This window comes from Nipponia nippon, unplaced genomic scaffold, assembly GCF_047370975.1.
Source record: "Nipponia nippon isolate SJK-2023a ecotype South Korea unplaced genomic scaffold, ASM4737097v1 scaffold_3, whole genome shotgun sequence".
Lineage (NCBI taxonomy): Eukaryota > Metazoa > Chordata > Aves > Pelecaniformes > Threskiornithidae > Nipponia > Nipponia nippon.
The window spans coordinates 65,918,842-65,935,857 of NW_028262347.1; the positions used below are offsets into that span (position 1 = coordinate 65,918,842).

At 41.6% G+C, this 17,016-nt stretch overlaps 2 protein-coding genes across 3 annotated transcripts in view; one reads left to right on the plus strand and one right to left on the minus strand.

Annotated features, from left to right (window-relative positions):
• SLC13A4 (solute carrier family 13 member 4) overlaps positions 1-10,253 on the plus strand; it is a 38,399-nt gene extending 28,146 nt beyond the window's left edge. For both annotated transcript variants that reach the window (XM_009473626.2, XM_087764679.1), the window contains one exon: positions 567-10,253. In XM_009473626.2, the coding sequence (XP_009471901.1) occupies positions 567-704 (138 nt within the window). In that variant the 3' untranslated portion in view covers positions 705-10,253. The remainder of the gene's footprint in view (positions 1-566) is intronic.
• STMP1 (short transmembrane mitochondrial protein 1) lies at positions 10,075-16,806 on the minus strand. Its single transcript, XM_087764680.1, has 3 exons — positions 16,587-16,806; positions 12,926-12,979; positions 10,075-10,554 (listed from the first exon to the last, which is right to left on the minus strand). Exons 1-3 carry the CDS (start codon positions 16,599-16,601, stop codon positions 10,474-10,476), a joined length of 150 nt encoding a protein of 49 aa, XP_087620806.1. The 5' UTR covers positions 16,602-16,806; the 3' UTR covers positions 10,075-10,473.
• Between the last annotated feature and the right edge of the window lie 210 nt (positions 16,807-17,016).

Below are 17,016 nucleotides of genomic sequence, written 5' to 3' on the forward strand. Positions count from 1 at the left end.
AATGATGATATCGGTGCTAATATAAAGTCATATTGATCTGCACTGCTGTTACGTGACTGAGCGGTCAGGTTAAGAACATCTACACATCTGCTGTAGGATACAGACAATTCTCATCTTTATTTTTTCATGAATGTAACAATCTAAAGAGGTATCAAAGAACAGGAGTACACAATCCTTGGCATTGACCTGTTAAAACAAGCACAGGAGGGCATGAGAAATTAGATTTATCGCATAGCTCCACAGTAAGTCATGTAGTTATCAGCCTGCTATGTGTAGTATAAGACCCCATTATGATTATCTGATTGAGAAGTTTAAGTGATAAACTGAGCAGTTTTCCAATGAGCTGCATCAGCCTCTACCACTCCTAAATAGTCCCACAATGTGCACTCTGATACATAGTACTCACTGTGCTTTTTTTGGCTCTAGAAATCAGTATACATAATTTATCACACTGTATATAAGTCAGTATACATACATACATACACCCTACTGCCTTCTTTTTTCCATGTTAACTGTTTTTGATCAAGTTGTCATTGATCATTCTCTGATGCATTTTGCTTTTGTAGGTGAAAGCTGGCCTGGGTGTAAATCTGATTGGCCTGGCTGTTGTCATGGTGGCAATCAACACTTGGGGAATTAGACTGTTCCAGCTGAATGCTTTTCCAGAATGGGCAGCGGTCAGCAACGTCACTAGCCAAACTTAATCTCCAATGAAAAAAAAAAAAAAAGAAAAACAAAAAGAAAAAAAGTGCAAGACCAAAGCAAGTTGGGACAAAATACTAAACCTACACTGCACATATGAAAGAAAGGAGAAAACTGTGTATGCATAGAACCAGGATCCATAGCAAACCATGAAGAAAATCCACAGGGAGGTCTTCTGCAAAAGCTTTTCAGTTCTGAAAATCAGTGTGAGTTAAAAGAAGAGATTAGCTTTGCTCTATTGTTGCTTTCCCTGTGATACTGTAATTCTGAAAAAAACCCTCTCCTCCAAATTCTTTGATTATGTCTTTTTCATGCGCTAGAACAATTATATAGTACTTATAAGACAGGGGATATGGGACTCCAGTGACAGAAGACAAGTATACATACACTGGTGTACTCAGTAGTAGGATATTCAATCCTACCATTGACTCCTACTGTGAATGAAGAGTGAGTCTTATTCCCAAACCCAGAGTTTTATAAGCCTACTTCTTTTAAAGGCAAATCATTATTATTCTTTTGAGGTGAGTCATCACTGTGTTGGAAAAAAATACTTTCCCAGCTAATGAATATCGCCTGGAAAGAAATACAGCGACCAACTACCAGCTACAGCACTTCAAAGGGATAACAGAAACCACCAAACAGACAGGAAGCAGAAGTCTCCTGGGAAGGACAATGTTTTTTTTTTTTTCCACAGCACTAGTATAAAGTTTCCAATACTGCAGTACTTACTTACAATCTCTGCTTTGGAAGGAACAGTTTCAGAAACAGATAGAAAGTTTTGGTCAATACCTTCTTTCATTATCATTGTACTGCAGCGGGAGCGTTTTCAGCAGGGAAGCTGTGACCAGCAAAACTTTACCAGGCCAACAGACCCATTGCTGTCCTCTCTCTTTGGCTGCTGTTTAGATAGTTACGCAGTTACAATTCCCCTGACAGAGAAAGTACAGTCTCATCCAATATGGCACTTAGTACCGCTCCATGAGTAAAGAAGGGAGAGGGCTGAAGTGGAGCGGTGCTGGTGTATCTCATTGTGCGCATTCACTTGAACATCACACTCACCTGCTCTCTAGCAGCCCAGAGAACAGGAACTTCAAATGTAGGAAACTGGACCTAGAGCAGCTAACTACCAAACCAAAAGGCCAATCTCTTTATCATCTGCAAAGTGAATGCCCTGCTTTTCTGACTGGATCCCTGTGATACTCAGTAAACCTTCTCTTGTATTTTGTCCTGATTTTAATAATTTCTTTAACGTCAATGCATTTAAGCTGTATATTAGGATGATTGGATCTCATGTAACCACACTCTTTATACATATACTTTAATGAATTTTTATGCTTTCCACTTATAACCTAGGGTCTCTAGATGTTAGTGTGAATGCCTATTCTGCATAAATAAAATGTCAATAAAATAAATTATTCACTACTGCATATTCTGGTGCTCTGTGAGAATATAAATAGGATATATTTCACCTCATAACCCACCAAGCCCTTAGGGAAGTAGTCCTGAGACAGCAAGAGATGTTGATTTACTGCTTCTGTCAAAACAGAGGGATCCCACAGACTTGTCTCGGAAATAAATGGATACAGTAAGAGGTCATAGGTTGGCAGAGGGGAAGCAAAATGGGCAAATCACAAAAGCATGTCTTAGCCCTTGTACCAAAAGCAGGAGGCAGCATCCTTTAGCAAAGCAATTTCTATTCATAGTACTGCCTGTAAATTTGGTTTTGAAAAACAAAGTGCTTCTGTGAATCAATGGCTCAGTGCATCCCCATGCCGTCCTAATCCATGAAAAAAGATCTCAGCCTCACTTTTTCAACCCTTCTCATCTTCCTGTGTTCTCCCTATCCTGAGCTTGCTGTTCTGCTGCACCCTAGCACACAAAACTCATGCCTGCCTCTGGAATCCAGATCTTCCACACCACTCTGGCTCCCCTCCCTGGGTGTCTTCCTGCTCCCCAGCAAGCGGCTGCTGCTGGGCACAGACCCTGACGTGGTGCTCAAAGCAGAGGTGCCCTGGCCTCCCTCCCGGCACAAGCTGCAGTCCCCCAGCAATCTGCACCCAGCACCAAAACCACTGAAGCAGGAGAGAGAGTCTGCAATGCCTGTCCGCCAACATGGGCGACTTTCTCCAGCAACAAGCACTTCAGTGGGTGGGGGTGCCTGCAGTACCCAACAAGCAGGACATCTCTTTGTTCACAGTCCCCAAAGTTACTTTCAATCATTCTTCCCCTGCCAAGAAACTCTTTCTGGCTTGCTCTCTTCCCAAGGCTTTAGTCCCTCTGTGCCCTTTACTGTGCACTCATCTTCTAATCCTTTTCACTTCACACTTCATCCACCACCATCTTCAAATTGCCTAGCTGCTCAGCAACAAATCACTCTCCACCCTCCTAATACTTATTTCTTGGCTCAGCTCAGCTCCCATCAGGCCTCGTTATCCCACACCTTTCCCAGGAGATATGAACACAGGATATTCTCATTTGCAAGAGAAACGAGCAGCTGGCATGCCAATCAGCTTTAGGGAGAGCTAAGATTACTCACAAATCAAATAGGGTGGCCACCAATAGCACTAGGTAAATGGAAATTGCTTGGTGCTGTGTTGCACTTCTCTAGCAATATTTTTTCAGAAACATTTCTATGAGTCTGGTACAGTTTGTGTCTCACGAGACTGGTGCAGAGAAATTTGGGGTGGACTCAGGCAAGGAGTTTCCCCAGCAATCTTCCCTGCTGTATCAGTGCTCTCAGCACACTTCCATGTCCACAGCTGCTGGCACTTGTCACTGCCATGTCCCACCAGGCATTTGCAGGAAGGCAGTGTGCTGTACTGGTCCTTTTTCCATATCAGATCAGTCAGTGCATGCACCACAGCCAGATTCTGCCCTTAGACATACATGTATGATTGCTTTCATTTCACTGAAGACATAAGAAAGTACATGAGAAAGTATTTAGTTGCAGAATCTGAATATCACAAATGAAAATAGCAGCAGATGAACAACAAGCTTAGGGTAGGGCAAGCTGCACGGTGCATAGTGTAACAGCAATGGGTGCTGATTGCTGCCTTTTTTTTTTTTTTTTAAGTTAAAATAAATGGCAAGTGGACAAAGACGTGGGAAACTTTCACTGGTAATTCATAGCCTACTGTCACTCAGCTTCAGATTTTTCTCTACCAATAACCAAAGCTGAAGTCTTTTCTTCAGAGGGGAGATAAACCTGATTTCAAATGAAGTGATTTCCAGATGCTTTCAACATTCAATACATACATCAAGTCCTAAAAACGGAAGTTCTGCTTTCAGCCCAGAATTTAAGATTCGTATCCAAAAAGTATAATCACATTAACTAGTAGCAGTATACTATTTTATCTTACAGTTTTACATTACCTTTTACTAGAATCCCATTACGGCTACATATATATTTTTTTTTCACAGTGATGTAAAACCTGAACAATTTCACTGAAGTAAACTGAGGTCATTTATAGTAAGCTATTCTTCATTCTGCAGCTGATAGAGTAATGTTTTATTTCTCAGGGAAAAAAGCAGAGCATGACAGCTGTACTTAATACTTGTACACAGGTTGTTCAATTCTCTCTGGTTTGCAGAAAATATGAATAATAGAATTCAAAACAAGCCCTTACATTTTTTTTCATACATTGGTTAGTATCTTACTATTTGGGTTGCATCTTTGAGCCCAAAGATGCAGCTGTCAGAGGAGGGCTTTAATTAGTGTGATGAAAGGTTGCAGAATCCCTGTCTTCACACAGAAAACCAACAGTATGTTCCACTCCAGCATCTGGGCTCACAGGGTAGGAAAGTTACTAGTGCAGTTATGGTTTGAGTTGGTGATTTACAGGGATGGGGTATTTAGGTATTTTCCAGATGTATTAAAGACCAAAGCCAGAATCGACTTTGGCAGGAAGAAAATAAATTTGACTGTCTGTGATTAATGTATGTTTCAGATGAAAAAGCAAATAACCTCCACAGCTATTTTGTCGCAGTACAAATTCAACAAAAATGACCTTGGCTTGGGACTTTGTAAAGTAAAGGTTAGCATATACCACTGAGAAGTGTAAGAAATAGAACTAAGTATCTCTTTCTTGTCTCTCTGAGGCAAAAATAAAAAGATCTGTACAGGAAATTTTTCTATGGAGTTTACCAGTAACATATGCACTCCAACATCCACCATCACTTCCTAATATTCAAAATAATTCTGCATCACATACAGCGGATATTGATTTTTACATTTGAATACCAATTCACAATCATGTTTCTACAAACACAGATGTAATCTAGGCTTATGAAACCAACTGCTTATTAATTTTGAAAATTCCAATTTCAACATTTCAATTTCACCAGTAATCTAAGGGCCATCTGTAATCTGGGCCAACAGTAATCTGGGCCCTTCAAAGTACATTTCCAGATGCTCAGTGTAACAAATCTCTCCAAGAAAGCATGCATAGCAAATCTCTCCAAGAAAGCATGCATAGAGGCGTCGTAACAGCTGGTGGCACACACAGCTGCCAGAACCACAGTGGAAAAATCCTGCCTTCACAAAAGCAATAATTTTTTTGAGTGGTATCACAGCTCCCCGCAGCATCACCACTAAGAAATGTCCTGTGCTACCAGATCACCACTACATTACTTTACTCATCAGAAATCACTGTGAAGAGTGATACTCTACAGTACCAGCAGTCACATATTTTTACCTGAATTCATAATAAAAGTTTCTGATGTAGATGACGCTCCCTAATGTAAAAACATAAAGAAAAAGAGTTGGCTTCATTAAACTTTCCCTATCCTTGAGTAATTCCTCTGCAGTATAACCCATTTTTACAGAAGGCAGCTGGAGGTACTAGTGATTTAATGAACTCAGATGGTGTTAGGAAAGCCAATGCCAGGGCCCTGAGTGCCTTAATGACCCTGGCCAGCCTCACCTGGCAGGCCTATAGAGGCCCTTCTTGTTATAAAAACAGGAGCCAAGGTCCTTTATAGGCACATCAACTGCAAAAGGAAATCTAAAGACATGCTGAGGGAGCTGGCTGATGTCATTGTGAGGCCATTGTCTATTGTCTCTGAAAGGTTATGGTGATCTAGGGAGGCCCCTGAGCACTGGAAGAAAGCAAATGTCACTCCTGTCTTCAAGAAGGAAGATTTGGGGAACTACAGGCTGGTCACTCACACATCAATCCTTGGGAAGGTCATGGAGCAAATCCTCCTGGAAGCTGTTTCCAAACATATGAAGGACAAGAAAGTGATTGGGAGTAATCAGCATAAATTAATGAAGGAGAAATGATGCCTGATCAGCCTGGCACTTGCACAACAAAATGACTAGCTCGGTGGATGAGGAGAGCGCAATGTGTGTTGGCAAGGCTTTTGACATGGCTTTCCACAACAATGTCAGACAAACTGAGGAAGCATGGACCAGATAAGTGAACGGTAAGGTGGATCGAAAACTCGCTTAAGTGCTGGGCTTAAAGGGTTGTGGTCAGCACCACAAAGTACAGCTGGAGGCCAGTCTCTAGTGGTATACCTCAGAAGAAAATACCAGGGCCAATATTGAATTATTGAACACTGGCATACTTATTAATGGCCTGGACAACAGAACAGAGTGCACCATTGGCAAGTTTGTAGACAATACGAAATTGGGAGGAGTGGTTGATGCACAAGATGTCTGTGCTGTCATTCAGAAGGACCTTCACAGGCCAGAGAAATGGACCAACGTGAATCTCATGAAGTTCAACGTAGGGAGATGCAAAGTCCCATATTTATCCCCCACACCAGTACAAGCTGGAGCTGACCAGCTGGAAAGCAGCTTTGTAGAAAAGGACCTGGGGGTCCTGGTAGACAAATTGAACATGAGTCAGCAATGTGCCCTTGAGGCAAAGAAGGCCAATAGCACCCTGAGCTGCATTAGGCAGAGCATCCTCCACAGGTTGAGGGAGGAGGTGATCCTGCCCCTCTTCTTAGCCCTGGTAAAACACATCTGAACTGCTATGTCCAGTTCTGGGCTTCCCAGTACAAGAGGCACAAAAGTATAATGGAGCAAGTCCTACCCAAGGGCCACAAAGATCAAGGGATGGAGCACACATCATGAGACAAGGGGCTGTGGTTCTGTGACATAAAATGGCACCACTGAGCATTCATGTCAGTGAAGTTCTGTGACTAAATCCACCGTCTTTATTTGAGCTCTGGTGCCCAGTAAGCTAATAATTAGCTTTGCTATTGGGCATTTCATATATTTTCAGTATTAGCTCTTTACTGTATTCAATGGAAGATGGTCTACAAGAGCGTTAGGGGAGCATTTTCCATCACAAGATAACAGTCTCAATCCACAGTAAGTATTTTAGAAGTCTGTTAGTAGCTCATATATTCCTTTCCTCCCCCTTTGCCTCAAACCTTCAGCTCTTAGGACATGTCTGAAAAGAATCAATACATAAAAATGGATACAACTGCGTTTATCCTAAGAGCTTTTACCAAAGGAAGGAAGACTGCATATTTTAGCTGGCAATTCCAGCTATCCACATAGGCATTCTGAATGTGCAGAAATTCACAGTACCCATGTTAAGTGGGAAACTTACTCCCAGGTATTTGAAGGTGCATTCATCCTATGTGACCGGCTACGGCACCACTGCATCCAAAGTCCCTCTGAGCCATCAGATACAAGATCTGCATCAAGCAATCATTATCCTTGTGGACTTTCTGCCCTCTGAAATATAAGGTTAACCTTTAGTATCACCTAGGATAGCCTCAGGCTGATTTAGTTTGGCAAAATGTGTTACGCGGTAGTTGCAAAGTTGACAAGAACTGTGTTATAACGTTATCCAGCTCTCCAGCTTATTGTGTAGGACAAAAAAGACAGCTTGAGCTAAAATGGAAAGTGTTGCAAACAGTGTGAAACGCTTAAGAAGTCCTGTCTTTCTTCTTAAGGAGCATATATTGTTTCTATAGCACTACAGCTGTGGCTGGTTCACTTCATAATCTGATAGGAAAAAAAAATATCCTAACATCTACTTGGAATGCTCAGCTGAAAGTTTCAGCTCCAAATTACACTTTTAGAGCAACACAGGCCTGTTTGGCAAAAAATACAGAGATTTTGAATATTATTTCTCCATGTAAAGAAAGGGAAGAACATAAAGCATGTTTGAGGAAAGAAATAACCCAATTTTAAATACTAACATAATTTTATATGACAAGCAAAGAAACATGAGTGGGTTAGAGCCAGTATTTTTCAATACTCTGCTCAAAAATAGGAAAGAGCGAGCCAGGGGGGCTGGAACCAAAGGGAAGCTGAGAGAAACTAAGTTCATCACATTCATGAAAGCATTAAAACAGCTGTGCCATGCTGTCTCACACTATGGAAAAGTTTTTGTGTGTGGACGACAGTTTCTTCAGTCTGGTCTGAAGTCTGTGAAAGCCAATGGAAACCCCTTTCGAAGACCAGAGTGTGTACTACTACTTCAGTAATACCTAAACATGGCTGTACTTTGTGAACTCCCTTCACCAAGCACATTCTTGGCATCTTCAACGCATACTGCTACCATAAGGTTTCTGATAACTAATGTTAGGTGGTCAAAATTATTTCTCCCTCTTTGTGTTTGAGTGTTTACTATAGAAAGAGCTGGTAGTATAGCTACTAAGATTGTCTGACTTGAGGTGGCTTTTAAACTCACCAAATATTTATTAGCAAAGACTGAAAGCTTTTATGTCAGCTACGTGTTTCTGGGCAGAAAGGAAGGATGGAAAAATACATGTGAAATATTTCTCGTGTGTGTGTATATATATATATATATATTCTTTAAGAAGGAGAATATTTAGATAATAAATACTTCCTCAATCGCAGGACTGCATTGTGGAAGAACTCTGCCATCACCAAACTTTGGAAAAGGAAGCAAAAGTTTGGCGTAAGGTAATTTGTAAATGTGTCTTCGCTGATTCAGTGAAAACTCCTGAGCTTGGAATCCACCCAGATATGTTAAAGTTAAAGGCTCTGGGGTAGAGGGTGAAAATTACAGCTGCTACATGGGGAGTCCTGTACTTAAAAGTTTTCATTCAATGTTTACCTCAAACAGTGCAGTCCACTGGATCTACAGAGCAAAATAGTTAGTGGCCAAAGCTTAGGATATTTTCCCCTGATTGTCTCTAGGTCTGTCTCATGGACTAAACACCCATTAGGGATCAAAGCACAGCTTCTGGGTTAGTTTCTTATGAAAGGAATCCAGTCCATGTGCTCTACAGTTTTCCCATGATGAGAATGAAAACATGGTAAAAGGACAATTCACTTTGAAGGCACAATCCTTATCCTAACTAAAACACTGATGGAGAAGCACTCTAGGTATGCTTTAATTAAGAGCCTGAAGGAGTGGACGAGGTCATTCTTTGTCCTTGTTCCTCCTACTTGTCTGTAGCGGTCCATAACCAGGCATTGTTAACAAAAGCAAGAATATCTTTCTGCTACTTTTCTTTGTTCTTCATGTCCTGCAAAAGGGTGTTAAAGGGACTCAGTGATTTAAGCCACCTTACAGAGTTGATAGGACTCTTCTATATTACAGAAAAAAAATTAAATAAATTTTCTTTGACAGGTTGTTGAATTAACAGAACTTGCATCTATTCAAATTACTGCAATAATTTCTTCAGAATTTACAATAGAATTTGTGAAAAACTGTGGTTTCCAAATGCAGACTTTGCTTTCCATTCAAACAGAAGGGGACAGTGTTACAATACAATGTATATCTTCTCACATACCAGGGTTTTTAGTGGCAGCACTGGGTGAAGAGGAGCATATCAGACCAACAATAAGGAGGACAGCAGATAAATAGTTCTAATCTTAAGAAAATACATGGTAGACGACTGAACCAAATGCAAAGGCATGGGAATAAGGAAGTAATGGGAATACCAGACATATTTGATACAAATACTGAGCTCTAGTCGTTCCACACCAAGAGGCAGTAAAAAAAGCATACTTAGAACAATTACACAAACTGGACCATTAAGTACATAGAGTGAATGGTCTGGATTCACAACATAACTGCTGACCTCCACGTGTCCCAGTTACCACTTATGGAATATAACGCTTCTCTCTTCCATCCTCCCCATCACTCTAGAGACATCCTCAACCAACCAAGCAGAAGGGAAAGAAGAGGAAGAGGCAATACTAGAAGAAACAATGCATTTGAAACATAGGTTAAAGTTGATGGCCTTTTACACTTTTTGAAATCAGCCATGTTTGTGCAAAGTCTGCACTGCTGGAAGTGATCATTTAACATAATGGAAAAAGCAGGAGCTCCCCCATTCCCCCCAGGTTCATAGTTTAACAAATGAACTTTCCCATCTCCAATAATCCAATACGGATCTTAAGGGCATGGAAGTACCACTGCTCACAACAAATGAGAAGAAACCCTGAAAGTTACTTCTTGATGCATTTAATTTCTTTTGCGACGTTCTAAGAACTAGGGTATTACAAAATGTGAGGTACGCATAGTAACAGGACTAACAGGACTCCAGTTGGATCAGGTAAAAATGGGTTACAAAATATTAGGAAAAGCAATAACGAAAAATACAAACAATCTTATCCAGTCACATATCAGCTGCAAATCCAAATTCTGAAACCCTTGAAAATCAGTCCCAGGAAAAGTTCACGGCTGCTCTTTCAAAAGGACATTCCAGTTCTAGGAGACTAAAAGTGGAGGAACCTCCTGTGCCAACCCTCTGCTTGATCTTTGTTGCCTGAAAGGTAAACAGCATCTTTGATGCATGCACAGAGGTGACCTGGGTAACATTGCTCTCTTAGGACTTGTCGCTGGGAGGTTTCTTCTTAGCTTCCACATCCTTCTTAAAATCTTCAAGCTTCTTTGCAATGTTAGGAATCTTTAAAGACAAAACCAAAAACCAAATAAAAACCACACAAATTAACAAAAAATCCTGAGCTACATGAGCCTCAGCAGGAAAGACAATACCATAAACACAGCAAGAAATTCTATGAAGTTTAAACTGGTTTCTAAAAAGTACTTGCTTTCAGGATCTGTTATGTTGCACAGAGATTAAAAACAAAACAACATCAAGCAAACAGTAGATGAAAGCACTTTATATATGAACCTTCAGGAAATATTTTAGATTGTTAAGACTAAAAGTCAGACAGCAGTGATGGGAACAGAAGGGAGGAAAAAAGATAATTTTACAGCAAATTTAGTAAGATCAGTCTGTATTCCTCACTGAAAGAGGACAAACTGCCAAGCATAAGCCGATTTAAACACTGATGCACAGACTTTAATAATGACTTTTGGAGGGGAAATTAGATTGCACTATACTGGTCACAAACCAAGAGAAAAAGAGATGTTCAAGAGCAGCAAATATGTTCTCAAGAAATTTATGAAGAAATGCTTCTTCTGGTCCATTCCCCACTGGGGAATTCTACTGCATTGCAAATTAGCAACCTTTTGCAGTTTCATACTTGAATGAAAATTCAATTTACCGCTTGTGAACTTCAAAACTTCAGCTTTCTATTGCAAATAAAAGCATTTTGATAAAGTAATCCAACAGTAAATTTTGACAACTTTTTTTTTTTTTAAAAAAGGCAACTTTTAAGGGCAAGGAATAGATTATCTCATGACTCTAGCTAAAACTGGGAATTGACACCATAGGATTTTACAAGCTAACTGATGAAAATGAAAGTAAAGCAAAGCTCCCATTGGTAGTTGTGAAAAAAATCACAGGCTTTTACCTCATGTGTAACCTGACTACAGAGCAGAAGTTAAACCAGACTGCAGTTCTCTCATTGGATGGTTTGAAGCTGATAGTACAGGTAATATCATAAGTTTCCCTCTTCCCTTCCCTTTCAAAGTTAGTCCCTGTTTGAGAAAGTGATGTTAAGAGCCCAGCCTGTAACATGACTGCCTTATAAACTAAACAAAGAGAAATCCACTGCTGTCAGCAGAACCCTCCATGATCTTACAACTAAGCACATGTGCATACAGCTGCAGAATTAGGACCTTATTATGACAAGTTTATCTTAGATGTCACCTAAAACAAATCATCTTCAATACCAGCAATAAAATTACCATGTTCATCCTGCAAGTCAGTGTTACATTCCAAGTGAACCATTTCCTGCAAATCAAAAGCATAAGTCCCCCTCTTGTGGCAATACTTTACTAGTGCTGCCAGAAAAGCACTATACCATGCTTACAATACATACTGATACACTCAAATATGTTCTTACGACTACATTTTCATAACTTTGTAAGACATATATTGGAAAGAAACACCAGCTTTTTATTAGTACTCTTATTGGAGGTGACTGGGCAGGAAGCATCACAAAAGTTTGCCTGTGAGCAAGGAGCAAAAAAAATAAGAATTCTACTAGCAAGATGATTTCAATACTGAAGATGAGAGGAAAGCAAAACATAAATGTCATCAGAGACTTGAGCCTCAACAACTTTTTTTTATAAACTAGGCTAACATAGCTTGCATAAGAAAGGAGAAAAAAAAACAATGTATCTTAAATTTTATCAACTCCTCTAGCCTGTAAACAGCTAAGTGGCATTGGTCTTATAAGGGATACTGCTGACTTTGCAAAAATTAAAAGCTTGTATTGAAGACTCAGCTCTAAATCTTCTTCTACTCTAACTCTTACAGTGAAAATTCTCAGTTCACTGTGAGAGTTGAGGAAAGAAAGTCCACTTTCTCTCTTTTTTTTACTGTGAGATAAGCAGGAAAGAAAGACTGCAGGTTGGATATACTGTTTGAAGTAGGAGCAGGTGCTGAATTTTTCCAAACAGCTGGCAAAACCTATTTTCATTACTGGTACAGAAGACAGTAATTTCAGATGCTGTGAAGGATTCTTAAGTAACAAACAGCTGTACTGAGTGGAGAACACTGTGACAGGATATCAGAGTCAGGAAACCAATATTTTAATGCTGGTACAATCCATGAGCAGCGGCTAGAGCTTTTCTATTTCTCCTCTCCCTATCTATGCAGATACCTGATTACAAAATCTATGCTCTAGGGCCCCAACATCAGTTAAGGCTCTCAGTATTACTTTGTCACAGACAATATGTCAACAAGGTAGATGTTTTGGTTCCATTTACATTTGAGTTCATGTATAACTAAAGTCAATACAATCTGCAGTCTGTTCAAATACAATACACCATCAAAATAAAGAATGATTCAATTCCGATGGCGGGAAAAGAGACTTATATTTTCAGTTCAGAATAGGTTCAACTGAGAATACAAGGATACTCACATCATAGTTCTGAGCCAGATACATCCCAACCACATTGCCAAGAGTAAAACCAAGCTAAAAAGCAAGAAAGAATAGTTAACATCCCTCCATCAAAAGCACGTTGGTTAAAATAAAAAGGAATATTGCAAGTCATGTGAAGACTAAAGAGTTTCAATTCCACTCCTACTTAATTTCTCACCTTTCTTCCGGAGAGAGATGCAATTTTACCCAACTTCCTCACCAGGAAAACCTTACTATCATTTCCAAAATACAGCAAAGTTGTGTTTTCAATATACATGTCCAAGTCTATTTGGATCAGGCTATGATCATATTTGTCTGCAAAATTCTTTGCATGCCCACAAAGGCAGTAACTCCTAAAAAAAAGGGGGAGATTGCAGCAGGGACCTACATATCACTGAGCTTTTGGTCCATGCCTGGAGAGCCTAAAGCAACACACCACTAAAACAATGCTCAGTGCTGGGGGGGGACATGCACAGGCAAAGACATAACGCAGTAATACACAGTGACAAAAGTGGTCACAAGCTTGAAAGTCAGAACAGAGGCTCTGACTGCAAAAAGATCCCAGTCTCACCTTACAAGATTTAAGAATAGAGCTCCCTCATCAACTTAAACTGACGTAAAAATGCTACGTATCTTCTGCAACGACTAACAATCATGTACCTTCCAGACCCCCTCCCCCCAAGACTATTTGGTTTTCAACCAAATCCACTCTGATCTAGGGGCTCCTCTAAGGCAGGAAAGCACTGTTGGCTGGAAACTGGACACAACCTCTTTTGACAGCTGTGCAAACTCATAGTTCCTAAAGAGTGTCTGTGAAACTGCACCATGGAAGGAGAACATGAGCAAAACAGAAGCACAGTTCCTGGCCTGGTCCCTACCTGCCAGCTGAGGAAGATCCTCAAGTGTAACAACACTTTGAGAGGGAAAGAAATTCCTCTCTTCAAAGAAAGGCGATGAGATTTTCATTCAGCAGCTCCCCAAGGTCCTAGATTTTATTTCATTGTTACGCTTGATAATAAGTACATCCTATACTATGAAACTCATTTGACTATTTTAGAAGAGGAGACTTCTAATACTGCACCTTCATTCATTGTCAGCAGAGAAATCACTCCATATGGCAGCTGAAGCCAGTTCTATTTAAGAAAACTGTTATTGCTCATGGTCACTGCTGTCCAAATAAGAATATTTTAACAAAAACAAAACTACTGTCCACAATAACAACTTTGCCATCACATACTGACTAGACATCTTTTCCATGCCCAAAGCAGGATGCAGTGCAGCTCATCTTTTCAGTGACTCAGACTCCATAAGCATCACTGGTGAAAAGCCAGCTATAGAAAACTAAAAATGGTTGAAAAGTGCCAAATGAACCATGACTGCAAGTAACTTCAGCATTTTCTTAAACACATTTTTGGTCTTATTCTTTGTTTATCATCACTTTTTAAGGAGCTTAGCTTTAACAATTTAAGAAAAAGTAGAGTTCTTTTTGTGTGTACTGCACTGGTTATCATTTGCTCTTGTGGCTTTAATTGCCAGTTAAAGAAGTACTCTGGGAGATATTAACAAATATTGCACTGGTGTAAACCAGACTTGTGATTCCTCTTAATGCAAAGCATCATTCTAGCAGAGGATAATTTCCTGTATCTTTAGCACTGTCTGAGAACTCACTTGAAAACACAAACCGGGTCCTTGTTTATTAGCAGTTTTATAGTTTCTCACCTTAGAACATTTCCAAAGATGGGACAACTATCATATTCTGCTGTGTGATAAACCTTATTCGGTACAGATAGTACTCAGATCAGTATTCCCTCTAAGTGTACTACTTTATTGAAAAGTCTAGCACTGCATTCAAGAGCAATCAACCCAGTTACATTTACTTTTATAGTTGACAATTCAAGCAGAGGGGAAAAAATCGCTATTTAGAGTTCAACTATGTGGAAAGCAAAACATATAGCCGATTAAAGTGTGCATGTTAACTAAGGATGACAGGGCTGATGAGAGTTCAGGGTCTTTGAATTTCTACCCAGCATTTCAAGTTGCATTTTAAAGAAATGTTTATTTAATGCTGAACTCTGGAGAGCAAAAATATAAGGTTTGTGAGATTATCCCTTTATCTCCCTGCTACAGCCCAAACAAGGGAGAGCAAGAGTCAAACACCCAATCTACACCCAAAGAGGGAAGAAACTCAGAATTACTGTATCTCTTTTCTAACTTTCAGGTGCTAATGAATAAGTCATAATTAATAAGAGGTTTTTATCTAGCAACAAAACACATTAGCAGCAAGCAGTAGAGTTGATAAACACAGAAACTTCGAGAGTGGCTATGCATATTTACCCTTTCTGAGTGTTTTCAGCAGAGCGGGGCAAGACTAGAAACAGCTACAGAAATGACCGAGGCTTTCATACTTGTTACTATGAAGTTGAGATAAGAAATAGGCCTTATTTATTAATTTCATAAAAACACGCAAGACTCCCCCAACTTACAACAGGCCATCTCTTCTTGCTCTATATCAACACTTGGTATGAAACTTATTAGCCAGCTAAATTACTCTTCTGCCAACAAAAGATGAAAAAATATCACTTACTGTTCATACTTAATGGGACATACCTGCACACAACTAAAACCCTGGAGTATCCCTCACATCACTAGAACAAAAAACGGGAGGCTGTTTCCATGCTTTGCTACAGCAGAAAACAGCATCTTTTTGATCAGGTAATTTATTTCCACGCTTGGCAGTAAAAGTACCAGCATTAGTTAAGTATTTAATGAAGAGCAGCCAGGCATCTAACTTCAGACACCCAGAAGAGTTTAGGGGAACATACAGAAAGACAGAAAGGAAAACTAAAATGAGAAAAGTATAAAAACGTTTAGTCTATTCATTCTGCTGTTCTTAAGGGGATTTAATGAGAGGCAGTGATGAAATGTGATCCCTTGCCTTAACTTCTACATATAAAAATCCCCATCTCCAGCGATAAATTTTTAAAGGCAAGCAAAATGGCAAGGACTGAAAACCCCTGCTCTCATAAAAGGAGGGAGGTACATATGCTGTTACAAAGAAATCTGAGCAGCAGGAGGGCATCACCGTGAGCAAGCAAAATCTGCCGAAGCTCTACGGCAAATTAAGGCCACGACTTGGAGAAAAAAACAAGGCGGGAACTTCTCATTTTCAGAGCGGTATTAAGGCACCGCTCTGCGGGGAGCCGCGACAAATCCGGCGGCACACGGCGGGTACCGAAAAACGGGGCCAGGCGGCCCAAAGGCTCAGGGCGGGTTTGAAGGAGCCGGAGAAGGGGAAGCGCCTGAAGCCGCACGCACAGGGATGCTGAGCTGCTCAAGAGCCAAAACTGGGCGCAGTCGCCCCGTGTAAGCGGCTTCACGGCCACTGGGGCGAGTGACGCCACGGAGCAGGCGCACCCAAGGCGCGCAGTGGCGAGCGCGGGGCTGAGGGGAGAGGCCGCCGCCAGCCCCTCGGGCAGGGGAAGGCCGCCCGCCCGCCGGGCCTCCGCGGAGCTGCCCGCAGGGGCGCGGGTGCGGGCGGTGACCGCACACAGCGACTTTCCTCCCCTCGCCAAGGAGCGGCCCCGCCGCCGCCTCCCCCGCCCGCCTCGCTCCGCCCCGCCCCGCTGCGAAATGGCGGCGCCGCCGCCCCGCAGAGCCTTACCAAGAACTGCAGCATGGCGCCCGCCTGCCTCCTTCCCTGCCTGCCTGCCAGGGAAGTCAGGCGGGCGGCGGAGGCTCCTCTTCCGGGTGCCGGCCCGCCCTCGCCGCCGCCGACGCGGGGAGGGGTGCGCCCAGCACCGCCCGCCCGCGCCCTTTGGGCGGCTCCGCCGCCTCTGCCCCACCAGGCCCCGGGCCTGGTTCCCCCCAGAGGGCTACGCCCGAGGCGGCCGCTCCCTGCCGCTTTTTGGGATAAGGAGCCGCGCAAAGATGGCGGCGGGCCGTCTTTTAAGGCCTCTCTCCCGCTGCAAGGGGAAGCGTCTGGTGGCGGCCATCGAGCCTGCCACTCCCTGAGGGGCTGCGCGGGCGCTGTCGAGCAGTTAAATAAGAGTCCGAGTTTTTACACGAGGGGTAGTTTAAAGCTGGCGTCTTCA

Bases quoted from the DNA above. Each gene is read 5' to 3' on its own strand.
- STMP1 (XM_087764680.1), bottom strand. The intron at 10,555-12,925 runs GTGAGTATCCTT...TTGTCTTTAAAG, and splicing joins ATCTGGCTCAGAACTATGAT to ATTCCTAACATTGCAAAGAA.